Source organism: Arvicola amphibius, chromosome 12 (genome assembly GCF_903992535.2).
Source record: "Arvicola amphibius chromosome 12, mArvAmp1.2, whole genome shotgun sequence".
Taxonomy (NCBI): domain Eukaryota; kingdom Metazoa; phylum Chordata; class Mammalia; order Rodentia; family Cricetidae; genus Arvicola; species Arvicola amphibius.
This window is the reverse complement of record NC_052058.2, coordinates 132953604-132966414: the sequence shown is the minus strand read 5'-3', so window position 1 is coordinate 132966414 and position 12811 is coordinate 132953604. Positions and strand designations below refer to the sequence as shown.

The window sequence follows — 12811 nt, the reverse complement described above, 5'->3', positions numbered from 1 at the left end:
CGGTAGCTATGCTCTGTAACAGCTGCCTAGTGACACTGTTGGAAGATGGAGTGTAGCCACCCTGACTCCCGTGCAGGTTCTGTCTGGGCTTTTCATTTGTCTTTGTGTCAGCTCTGAATTTTCCAGAAATTGAAAACACTAGTTAATTTAAATATACTGCTTCTGGATATAGCACTATAACTTACAACACTTGAGCAAGCTTGAGTCATATATTTTTTTTTAAACTTTGGTAAAGCCTGTAGGGAAGAATTTATTAGTGGATTTTTTTAAAATCATAATGTTAATCACCATTTATGCACTGGTTGGATCACTCAGAGACTATTTATGGAACACTCGCTGTATGCTAGGCTGTGCAAAGAAGATTCATTTTCTGGCTTGATATCAAACAGCAGTCGGATGGTAGGGTCCCTGCTGGAAGCATAGTACAGTTGCCCCTCAGTATCTAGGGAAAACTGCTTCCGCACCAGAATCCACCAGTCTCCCACGTCAACTGGTGTATTTGCATGAATCCTACACACACCCATCAGTATCTTTATATAACCACCAGATGATTTCTTCCCAATGCAACACAAACACTATGTAAATAGTAGTAACGTGTTGTTTAGAGAGAACAATTTCTACATTTTCAGTATATTTTTACTGACTATCCGACATCCACCGTTGTTTGAGTCTGCAGATTCTGTTCCCACGGATACATGCCTAATGGAACATCCATTTCTGAACCAAATGCTTTCTGGGCTTTTAGACTCTTCAGTCATTTACCCCATGATTCATTCTTTAGAAAATCAATGAGACTCCGCTATTGCCTGGACAGACTTAGAAGCAGACTCCATTAGACATAGTCACTGTCCTTATCGGGGTTCGCTTAGGAGGTCACTCAAAGGCGGCAGTCATAGAAAGGAACACAGGACACCACTCAGGAGTGGGGTGCTTACCTAGCACACACAGGGCTCTGGGTTAGATGCCAAGAGCTGAAAAACAAAGAGATTAGTAGGCCATCGTGTAGACTTTCGGGCTGTCTTTGGAAACATCTCCAAATGCTGACAATTACTGAAGAAGCTCACCTGTCTCTCCAGGCTAATGTCTTCCCTACCCACCCAAATCCAGTGCAGGCGCAGGGCCTGTTCCTATGGAGAGTTCCTATGCTGCTTCCCCAGCTGTCCCGTTAGAGACAGGGTGGTGGAAGCTGTTCACTCTGTACTCTCCTCTGCCAGAGCTTAACTCCAGGGACTGTCCCACTATATGACGGAGCAGAGGAGTCCATGGAGGCTGAGTTTCTGAAGCACCGAAGTTCTGCCGTCCCTTCCAGCTCCTGGCTTGAAGTGGCTGCCCAACAGTGTCTGGGCTGGTGACCTCCTACCTATTCTGACATATCCATGGGGACTCAGGCCAGATTCCTCACTTCCGTGCTTCAGAAGAAGACATCAGGATAGTATTCTCTCACTCACTGGAATAACATACAAGCTCAGGAGCATCAGAACAGGTCTGACCACCTTGCATAATACATCCTCCCTTGCATGTAGCTTGACGTCCATACAAAAATAGCCAGACACATCCTACCGAGAAATTTGCTTGCTCAGCGCCGCCTGCCCTTTGGTCCCAGCTGTTTCCATCACTGCTCACATGACTCTGGTCACAAGTCTTATGGATGGGACACTGAGTCCCTGCCTCAAGGGTGAGAGCAGTGATAGCAGCTAAGTCCCCCCCCCCCACCTCCAGGTTCTCACCATCAAGGTCTGTCACACAGAAGACCAGTGGTTTCTTGGTCAGGCTTCTTTGCATATGGGATTGACAAGCACTGTGCTAGTTAGCGTTTCCTTAAGGGAAGTAGAGAAAACTGGCCACTCTGAGAAATCTCCCATGGTGGTGTTGTGGGGCATTGTGAAAAGACAGAGAAAAGTCAAATACAAACTCCCTGTCAATTTCATGAGTGAAAAGTGATGAAGCCCGCAAGAGGGGAAGGGAGGGGCCGAGAGTAGGCCCGCCCACACGCAGCTGCCATTTATACGCCTAGGTTCAATGTCTGGATGCCAGCAGAGGAGAGGACAGTATGTGGGAACAAAGTTTGTGAGGGCCAGACATGTAAAGATGGTTTTTCTTGTCGTTCCTTAAGAACCACGGTGTCACGACGGTTTAATCTGGAAGTGCAGTCTAAGATGCAACTCCCAGAATGTCTGGATGTCCCTCTGATAAGCATCAGTGGGTCATCTTTAGCTCGTCTCTACTGAGCTGAGTACGGTATAGAAATAAGTGCCACTGGGGATGGAAGAAAGGTGGGGGAAAGTCTGTGCATCTCTATGTTTTGGGGCTTGATAGGTAACAATACTGGAAGAGGAAACTTGAAGTCTTTTTAGACTTACTAATCATATATCTAATGTTTGAGGCCTTGAATGGTTCTAGAAAGTGGTATCCCTGAGCAACCGTGCTTCTCAAGTGGGTTCCTTTTCAGTTGAAGGAGTTAACGAGACACAGGCCCACACTTAGCACCGTGTTTGAAGCTGGGCTTCCCCCCCCCCCCCAGGCTGGCTTTGCCTTGCCTTTGTTCTACATTAGCAGTGATGAGAATTATTTTCCTTTTCAAGGCTGTGATGGCCAGCGACTTTGCGGTGCCGAGGTTCCGATACCTGGAGAGACTCTTACTTGTCCATGGACACTGGTGCTACTCCAGACTGGCCAACATGGTGCTATATTTCTTCTACAAGAACACAGTAGGTATTTGGCACGGGTCTTTGAAGTTTTCAGGTAAAAGGCTCACAATAGCTACTTTTGCTCTGTACCAATGACTGTGGACTCACAGTTGAGAAAGAAAGATCTAGAAGGCTTCTGTGACAACCCTACCCCCATTTTCACCCCCAAAAGGCTTGTAGGGTGGAATCCTGCATAAGGTCAACAGCCCACAGAGTCTCATGTCTACCCCATCCTTTTGGGTTTGCATGAATGTCCTGTGATCATAACCTGGCCTTGCACCCTATAATATCTGAAAAATAACTCACGGGAAATAAAAACAGCTGCATCTTGAAGATGAAAGATCTGATAACAACAGGCAATGCAAGAAAGTTCATATAGACTTTATAAAGTAGTACAATGACAAGGGTGGCAAGGGATCAAGTCAATATTTGCTAAACTGTGTTGCTATCTGACATCTGCTTCTGTTCTTTAGTTCTCAGTCTGTATCCTTGTGTTTCTTAGGAGCGTTCCACTGGTGTGTCCACAGTGGGAGACTGATTTCTCTGTGGTAGGCAAGGAACGCTAAAGGAGAAGTATGTTCAGTAGCCTTGCGAACAGAAAATCACTTGATCTTGCCATATAGTTCAGATATTGAATGATGTCTATCAGAGTAAAAAGGAGGGAGGGGCTTCCATACTCTCCTGGGCTCAGGGAAGATACACTCTCTTCTAGCTAAGCTTAATTGGTAGCTCCATTTAAGTGAAGATGCCTAGGCCAGATGTGCTGTGAACATCTGTATCTCTTCAGGAGCTTTGAATACAGAGCCGGCCCTTCCTGATCTCTCCCACATGGGCCTCATGTTTAGCTTAGTATTTTTGTACTCCATGGGTCTGCAGAACAGCCCACAGGGTCATCACAGAACACTGACTCATTTCTAAGATTTCTAGACACTCTCCTGAGGGGCCATTGGTTTGGGCTCTGCCTCTGGCAGCTTGAGGCGGAGGGAACCGACAAGCAGACAAACTAGCCTCCTGGGATAAATGACCTTCTAAGCTTGTTCCATAAATCTTACTGCAACTGCAATGTCAAGAATATCCTGTGCTCTACTGGAAAAGAATAAAATAAATTCAAATTTTCTTCAGTCCATATGAAACCTTCATGCTAACTCTAAGTTGATGTCAGTACAGCTCTTTCTTGTCTTCTTAATGGTTCCTTCTGGAGGCTGACATATACCTTCCCATTCCTAACCTCTCCACCACCTTGCTTGCCTGATTTTTATAATGTCTCCTAGCAAACAAATACAGATGTTCTCAACCAATCAGAACATGGCTAATTGAGCAGATTTGGAAATCAATTCTGATTGACCTCCACCTGGTACCACATCCAAAACCATTGTTCTGTTTCTGCCCTTGGGAGGGCTTTCTCCTTTCTTTATGACCCAGTATTGGATTGCCAACATGGTGAGGCCTCAGATATCTAGAACCTAGAGGCTCCCAGCTTCCCTCCCCAGGAGTGAATGACCCCTTTGGAGTAGGCTGGACTGGAATGCAGCCTCATTTCCTTTGGTCCTTCGTAGTGGTGTCTTCAGCATAGTTGCTCCTCTACTTAGAGTAGGGTTACATGGTCTTGTAACAGCCCATCACAGGTTGAAAATATCACAAGTGAAAAATACATGTAGTACACTTAGGTTAATTACTATCTTCGCTTTGCGCACAGCCCACTGGAGCACGGCTGCCTTGTGACCAGCTAGCTGGGAGCTTCGGCCCAAAGCCACCGTCCAGCATTCCCTAAGAGAATAAAGCCCAGGCAAAGATCCAAATCGAAATTCATAGTTTAGCAGAACGCATATTGATTGCTTTCACAATATCATCCTAAGCTTGAAAAATCCCCATTGAGGCATCATAAGTTGAGGATCCTGTCTGTTTGACTTCTTTGGGGTACAATTATATTTTAATTTCCCAAAACAGAACTATGAATTAAGCTCGCCGATCTCTGTTCATGTCTGTCGAATTGAGAGGGTAGCAAGAGCAATATGCTCCAAGCTTCCTAACACTGGAGAGGCTTAAGAGTCTGAAGTGGCAGCCTGAGGTGAGGCTAGCCTCCCCCTGCCTGCAAGCTAAGCCTGTTCTTGTTAGAGAACACAGGGAGGGGAAAGAGCCGCCCGCCTGGTTTTCTTCATGGAAGATGCAGGGCTTTGTTAAAAGCATTCGTCCACGTGAGCAGTTCAAGGGTAATCACTCCTCACAGGAGAGTCATTAATTTGAAGAATAAATTGGCCTTTCCAATAAAGAGCAGAGAAGAACAGTTTCTATGGTAACAGAGGTTTGGGAATAAAGCTCTTCAGCACGATGAGGGGGGCTCTCAATTATCTAAGTATTTTCTTCCTGCTCCCTGTGACTCCATTTGCTCTCCTATGACTCAGAAGGCTGAGCCCACGATGGTGGGTGAGCAAGAGTGAGCCGTGGGAGGAAGGCAGGGGAGAAAATCAATGAAAAGCCTGAGTCTGTCAGTGGCTGATGTGGAAGGGGAACATTGCCTATTAGGAAACTTAAGTCATAGATTAAACCAATGCCTGGGGGATTTAGTCATAGCTTCCACCCACACGAACTAGCATTTTTTTTTTCCTGATCTTTAGAATCCATTTTCAGGGCAAGAAAACAAAGCTCAGAGAGGTAAAGGCAAAAGCCAGAGGCATAAAGCAACTCATTCAAGAGCCATAGAGAGCTATAGCTCCGGAACCCAGACCTGTTCCTCACTGTGTTCAGTGGGACATTCACCCACTGTACGGCATGGCCTTTGGAGACTGGCCCCCAGGACCTTAGGCCAAGATTCATCTGTGTTTGAACAAGTTAAATGGCTTCCCCATGCTATGACCACTTTCACATCTCCAGCCTCAGTTTTCTGTAAATGTTAAGAACACCTCGAGCTTGGGCCTCAAGGAAGGAAACGAGGACATTTAGCTAGGGAGAGTATGCCTCTGATAATAGCCACCATATTCCAGGAGTCTCATGAAGTCTTTAATTCCCCACACTCTCCCTCCCTGGGCAGCTCTCACTGGTATGGCTGTAGATGGGGACACCGAGGTAGGGAGGATACTATGCCAAATTACCATAAGTGTGAAAATACATTGTGTGCTTGTCAGTTTTGTGTTTCTCTGGGGAAATAACTGAAATAAATCAGTTATAAGGGGAAAGTTTTTGTGTGGGGTTTGGTTTTTGGTTTTGGTTGGTTGGTTGGTTGGGTTTTTTAGTGCATGGTGTTGGATGTTGCACCCATAAACACTTGGCCCTGTTTCCTTTGGGTCTATGGTGAGGCAGTTCACAATGGTTGGGGAAAATTGCTTGCCTCAAGGCTCTCAGAGAGGCAAAGAGACTGGGTTACCAATGTGTTCTGTTTAAGGAAATGCCCTCACTGACCTCGTGTCCTCTGAGTAGCCGCCACCTCTTCCAGCTTCTATTGCCTCCCAGTAGCTCCATAAGCTGGGAACTAAGCTTTAACTCAGGGATTTCTGGGAGACATTCACAATCTAAACCTCAGGGCTTGGACTGCCATACTCTCTAGGGAAACGCACTCCAGCTGCTGATACTCTCAGCTGGTGGAAGGGCAAAGACGTCCTAGCTAACTCCCAGCCCTGCAGAGTAGGTTGTTGAAGCTTTCTGCTGCTCCATTCTTGCCTTTGTTCTTGTACTCATGGGTTTCTTCCTCTTTGGAAGTTGTTGACAATTGTCCACTGTTCCTTTTCAAAGGTAAGGTGGAGATGGGAGGACCATAAATTCAAGGTTATCTTGGGCTACATAGTTAAACCTCATCCCCCAACTCCTCTTTCCCAAAGAAAAGAAAGAGAGAAAGAAAGAAAAGGAGGGGACATGGGCATACAGATATATTCTAGGGTGGGTGTTTGGGAAGACAGAACAATGGAAGGCTCCAGGGAAGAAGCCACAGGTCCTCTTAAAATGTAAGCCATTCTAAGCCCCAGTCACACCTTAGTTCTTTCACATTGACCATCTCCAGCTCTTCCGCTCCAGGAAGTCCAGATTCTTACTGCTGGTCTCTTGAGAGCAGGAGACTGCAGCAGAAAAGGATTGTGAGCAGACCACCACCAAGGCTGGAGGTTAGGGCTGTCTTTTAGAAGAAATCACGGCCTGGCCACCTAATCAAGAAAAGTCTCTGCAGAGATCCTGAGTCCTTCAGATGAGTCTTTGCTGAACTGCAAAACAATTACCTGTCCTTCCGCCTAGCAAAACAATCACATGTCCTTCCCCTAGCAAAACAATCACCTGTCCTTCTTCCCCGCAAAGTAATCATCTGACCTTCTGCCCGCAAAACAATCACCTGTCCTTCCGCCCCCTCCTTCTGTTGCAGATGTTTGTGGGCCTCTTATTTTGGTTCCAGTTCTTCTGCGGCTTCTCCGCCTCTGCCATGATTGACCAGTGGTATCTGATATTCTTTAATCTGCTCTTCTCATCGCTTCCCCAGCTTGTGACTGGGGTGCTGGATAGAGACGTTCCCGCTGACATGTTGCTGAGAGAGCCACAGCTTTACAAGAGTGGCCAGAACATGGAGGTAAGCTCGCGGGTGTCTCTGCCTCTGTCTCTTGGCCTCCAGCCCCTTTACACCTTCCAGAAAGTGAAATTTCCCCCAAATCCCTACTAATAGACACTCTAAAAAACTGTTGAAACTGTAGGCTGGATGCTGTATTTCAGACTCTGTAATACATTGTGTTAGCTTTGTATTTGCTATCATAAAATACCCAAGACGATTAACTTAGAAGAGGAAAAGATTCTTCTGCATACATGGTTATGGCAGTTGCAGTCTAGGATTAGGAAATTCCATTTGGGCTTCTGGTGGCAGGGCAGTGCCTGGTTGTCATGGCAACGGTAAGAAACATATCCTGGAGCAAGCTGCTTATGTCAGAAACCGGGAAGCAAAGAGGAAGCAAGCAGGACCACAGCATCACCTCAGCCACACGGCCCCAGTGACTTAAGGACCTCATACTAAGCTCCACTTCCTGAAGTTCTCATAACCTCCCTCAGGGCCATGCTGAGAACCCTCATCAATACATGAGCCTTTGGGGAACATTCTAGATAAAAACTTTTGTGTTCAGGAAGTATGTTGAATGAAAATCTTTTCTCCCTCAGCTATTTGCAGGTCCCCAACAAAAGATCACATCACATCTGACTTGGTCATAGGTGATAATATTTTTTCTAAAACCAGCAAAAGCAAAGGAAAACAAAGTGTCACTTACTTTCAGCATGGATTAAAACAACAGACTCAAAGGGAAACCACTGAGTGAGCAGACGGATGTAAATGTATGTTTATATGAGCAGTACACATGTTTGCAAACCGATGGCCAGCTGTCCCACCCAGCCTTTACAGTAAACTATGCATGCTCCTCTTTGGCCAGCTTAGTTTTTACGTGTGCAGAAAGAATGCGGCATCCTGCCTCTTCTGCACTAGCTCTAACTCAGAATGTATTTGCTTCAACTTACCCTCCTATTGCTACCCTGCTGACACTGAGTTTCCAAAGGTGCAGGCTTCACAGCTTAGAAGATAGTTCATTAGGAAACAGTGGGTGTTCTGGTCAGTACCTGTGTTCTCAACAGGGTTCTCATCTTAGCTGGCATACTGTCCTTAGCCAGCTGTGAGATAAGATGCTGTAAGCTTGTCATGTAGAGGGAGGTAACCAATGAGAATGTCACCAACATTTCCCTTAAGTGGTAAGTGGAAATGCACTTCCTGAATCCTGTGTGTATCCTGCAAGACAAACACAGCCTCTGCCAACTACGTGAGGACTTACTAGGGTGCTGCTGAGGGGATGATGGGGTTCTGGTTGCTTCTTTAAATACAGATTTTTATCATCCAGGTACTAGAGCTTCCATTTATCTGTATCAGGCCATTTTTGCTATGAGTGTAGATTGTCATAGTGTGCTTGGCATTGATATGCGAAGATACCTAAGTCAGTGTTTTAGATACTTCTGTATCGTTGCAACAAAACACCGTGACCAAGGAAGCTTATAAGAGAGTTTATTGGGGACTTAAAGTTTCAGAGGTGAGTGAGTGCACAGCCACCATTGTGGCAGGCAGGCAGGTATACCTCCTTCATGGCCACACCTCCCAATCCTTCCCAAATAGTTCCACCAACCAGTAACAAAGCATTCACATATATGAACCTATTGAGGACCATTCCCTTTCAAACCACTATAGCCAGGCTATTTATAGAAAAGGAGTTTTCCGGAGGTCCAAGGTTGAAGGGCTATATCTGGTGGTGATTTCGATGTTGATGGAGTGTGAAAACATGGCACAGCCTGGCAGTCATGAGGATGTGTCTCTTCTAGGCTCCTTCACATAAGTTAGTCGCGGGGGCTTCTATAGTTTATCTTAACTGTCTCCCAAAGACCCAACAAGTTTCTGCTCTCTCAGTATTTTGCAGTGAGGATTAAGAATTAGTAGATCAACTCTTGGGGACACACTAAAACCATATCAAAACCAGAGTAATAATTTCTTTGTTTAACATCATGAGGGGATGGAGAGATGGCTTGGTGGCTAAGAGCACTTGCTACTCTGGGCAGTGCATAAGCATCCTGTACATATGCAGGCAAAACACTCATTCATATATATATATGTGTGTGTGTGTGTGTGTGTGTGTGTGTGTGTGTGTGTGTGTGTGTGTGTGTGTATGTGTGTGTGTGTCTGTGTGTGTCTGTGTGTGTGTGTGTACTATGACATATATAAGTCTAAAAATCTACTAAGAAATATCCATCATCTAACTTAAGGCTCATTGGTAAGAGTTCATCTAAAGTGCTTACCATAAAAACCTTTTCAGAGTGGAAGACTAGAAAGCCCAGATCAGGGAGCTTAGACTGTGGTGGGGGGGGGGGGCGCTCAGGGGCCAAGCCCAAGATTTCAGCTCTTCTTTTGTGAAGCATAGTAGCATAGTAATCAGTGTCCCCCGCCCCCGCCCTGGGAATTTCATGCCTACTGACTCCTGACTGTGTTGACATCATTTCTACCCTTTGTTTTCCTCCCCCAACTCTTTCTATCCTTCCCCTGGACTCTCTCTCAAACTCATGACCTGAAACAGGACATTTTCCTCCAGCGCTTTAGGTATCACCTGCTCAAGAAGATGTAGCCAGCTTTCTTGTCAGACTGTCTTTCAATTGCTAGCCCCCAGAGAATGACACAGAGACTTATTATTAATTATGAGAACTTGGCCTTTAGCTTAGGTGTGTTTCCAGCTCACTCTTTTAATTTAATTAACCCATATTTTTTAATCTATGTTCTGCCACAAGGCTCAGTTACCCCTTCTCAGTATGGCACTTCCAACTTGCACTGAGACTGCTGATGAAATACAAGCGCCTAGATTCCTCCTCCTCCTCCTCCTCCTCCTCTCTCTCTCTCTCTCTCTCTCTCTCTCTCTCTCTCCAAAAATCCCACCTATCCTCTCTTGCTTAGCTATTGGCCATTCAGCTCTTTAGTAAACCAATCAGAAGGTGCCTTGGCAAAGACAGCTCTTCACAGTGTACAAAAAGATTATCCCACAACAAGAAGGCCCTGGAGGGGACAAGCCCTTCTCTGTCTGTAATCCTCCTTGTTTCTGTGTCCCAGGAGTACCGTCCACAAGCATTCTGGTTAAACATGGTGGATGCCGCCTTCCAGAGCCTGGTGTGTTTCTTCATTCCATACCTGGTAAGCGGGAACCCGGCACAGGTTTTCCCCCCAGCTGCCTCTAGGCACCTACAGACACCCAGCACTTGCCATTCTGCTTGTCTTTCAGACATACTATGACTCGGATGTGGATGTGTTTACCTGGGGAACCCCTGTCACAACAATAGCACTGTTCACCTTCCTTCTGCACCTGGGTATTGAAACCAAAACTTGGGTAAGAGCCACGGGCCAGGTCGTGCTCCCAAAGGGACCCGTATTGTGGGTGACACACTTTCCAGCAGATGGTTTCTACATACAGGAAGCTGCAAAGCTACCCTAGCTGTGTAATAAGAAGGCAAATGACACCTACCACTTTCCTGGGGAAAGGGACAACCCACTACCCACCTTCCTGAGCAGATCTTCATCTACCCGTCTTCTTGTTGCCTTCACCACCTTGCCCCTGCCTTGCTCTGTCCTCTTGCCCTCACGGTCCTGTCCCAGGCTGCTCTACTAAGACCAACCAGTCCCTGATAACAAGGGTCTTCACAAAGACCCGGAAAGCGGGCACACCCCTAACCATTCCCGATACGTTCATGCTGCTGTCACGGTCGCCACTCTTAAAGTGAAGTAAAAGCCCTTTCCCTCTGGTTTTTTTCAGACCTGGCTCAACTGGTTAGCCTGTGGCTTCAGTATCTTTCTGTTTTTTTCCGTGGCTCTGATTTACAACACTTCCTGTGCCATCTGCTACCCTCCGTCTAACCCTTACTGGACCATGCAGACGTTACTGGGTGACCCTCTGTTTTACTTGACTTCTCTCATCACGCCCGTGGCTGCACTGCTGCCCAGGTGAGTATCCGTTGGTGTTCCCAACTGACAGCGGGTACAGCGCACACCCCTGGCCCTTGCTGTCTTTGGGCCTGGGTGAGCCTCTTGAAGCTCAGCCACAGACCAGTTTTGAATCTGATTCTTCCTCGTGTGTTCTTTCTAGATTGTTTTTCAAAGCGCTCCAGGGGAGCCTCTTCCCCACCCATCTCCAGCTGGCACGCCAGTCATCCAATAGTTCTTCCAACAAATTCCGTGCTCCCAAAGAGACTTCTGCTCAGGGACAGCCGCCTGGAGACTCACAAACTGAGCTTTCAGAAAGGAAGACCCTAGGACCTTTTGAGTCCCTGCCCAAGGATTGTACCTCTCAAGCTTCCCAGCTTGCTCAGCAGCTGGGCTGCTCCCCAGAAGCCAGCGGGGAGCCCAGCGCAGTGGATGCAAACATGCCATTAAGAGAGAGCACCTTGTTAGGACTTGGCAGGCAGGCTTCCAGGTCATCTGTGCCTGGGGAGGCTGTTTCAGAAGAGCGTCCTGGGGGCTCCAGGAGGAAGGCCACCAGTGCCAGCCAGACGGCCCCCTTGTCGCCACTCTTGAACCTGCCCAGCTTTGGCTCGCTCAACTGGATTTCCTCCCTGTCGCTGTCCAGTGGGCTGGGAAGCGTCTTGCAATTGTTCACAAGTAGTTTACAGACGAACAAGCAGGATGGTGAATTCCTGTCGAGTCCCCCGCAGCCAGCTCAGGACCTGCACAGCTTACAGGGAAAAGCCACGGGCTCCTTGTAGCCTCGCCTCCAAAGGGTCACAGCTGATTGTGGTGACAAAAAAAAAAAAATCCTTGAAATGACCTTTATATTATGCAACAGATGTTAATGTTATTTATGTTTATTTGCACAGAAGAGTTATAGGAAGATGTATTTTTAAGATGTTTCCAAGACAAATATAGGAAACCAGAGGTACCAAAAGAGAAAGTTTATTTTTTGAAGTTCTAAGTAGAGTTATACTGAAGAAAAATAAGAACATTTGTCTCTACCTGTCTATCCGTACATAAACGCTAAAAAAGAGTGGCCCCTTGAAATGTGTCTAAATTCATTTCTTCATCTCATTTTGTAAGAAAAAGCCATATGCTTTGTGTCTTCGGCACACATGGCCCTCGCTCTCTGCAAGCAGGAATACATGTGCAACTGGGACAGCAATCCCTGGGGTGACGGTGGTGGGCGTGGACCCCAGGACAAGGAAGGAGGAAGAAAAACAGAGGGGAGGGAGAATGTGTGACCTTTGAGACAGATTCCTCTATTGACTTCCAATGTTACCAACAACGAATGGAACGGGAAAGCTCAAGAAACATTCGTGTGACATTCCTGCCAACACTCAGTGCTGTGCAGGCATTTCAGCAAGTTCATGTCATAGATAGGTACGACGGCTCCAGTGTCATGTGTATTTCTTGCTAAAATCACCACAAGCAATAAACAACCCCCGCTTTGCAAAGAGCGTGTCTCGTTGCCACTTTTGTGTGACGATGCTGTGTGTGGCCTATATGAGTGTGCTTCCAACACCGTGTGGTCACTTCTTTATGCAAGACACTGAAGAAAGTGATATTGCAGCCAGGGCCGCAGAGTGATCTGTTACCCTTGGCTCCTTGCACCAGGCCATGGGCAACAACTGGACTCCTCCAACCAAAA

The 12811-nt window shown here is 46.6% G+C and overlaps 1 protein-coding gene across 1 annotated transcript in view; it reads left to right on the top strand.

The window, feature by feature from the left end:
• Positions 1-12452, top strand: part of Atp10a (ATPase phospholipid transporting 10A (putative)) — a 162891-nt gene extending 150439 nt beyond the window's left edge. The window contains exons 16-21 of the mRNA XM_038313958.1: positions 2583-2708; positions 7030-7230; positions 10273-10353; positions 10442-10546; positions 10970-11157; positions 11300-12452. Coding sequence (XP_038169886.1) covers positions 2583-2708; positions 7030-7230; positions 10273-10353; positions 10442-10546; positions 10970-11157; positions 11300-11915 — 1317 coding nt within the window. The 3' untranslated portion in view covers positions 11916-12452. The remainder of the gene's footprint in view (positions 1-2582; positions 2709-7029; positions 7231-10272; positions 10354-10441; positions 10547-10969; positions 11158-11299) is intronic.
• Positions 12453-12811: the final 359 nt, after the last annotated feature.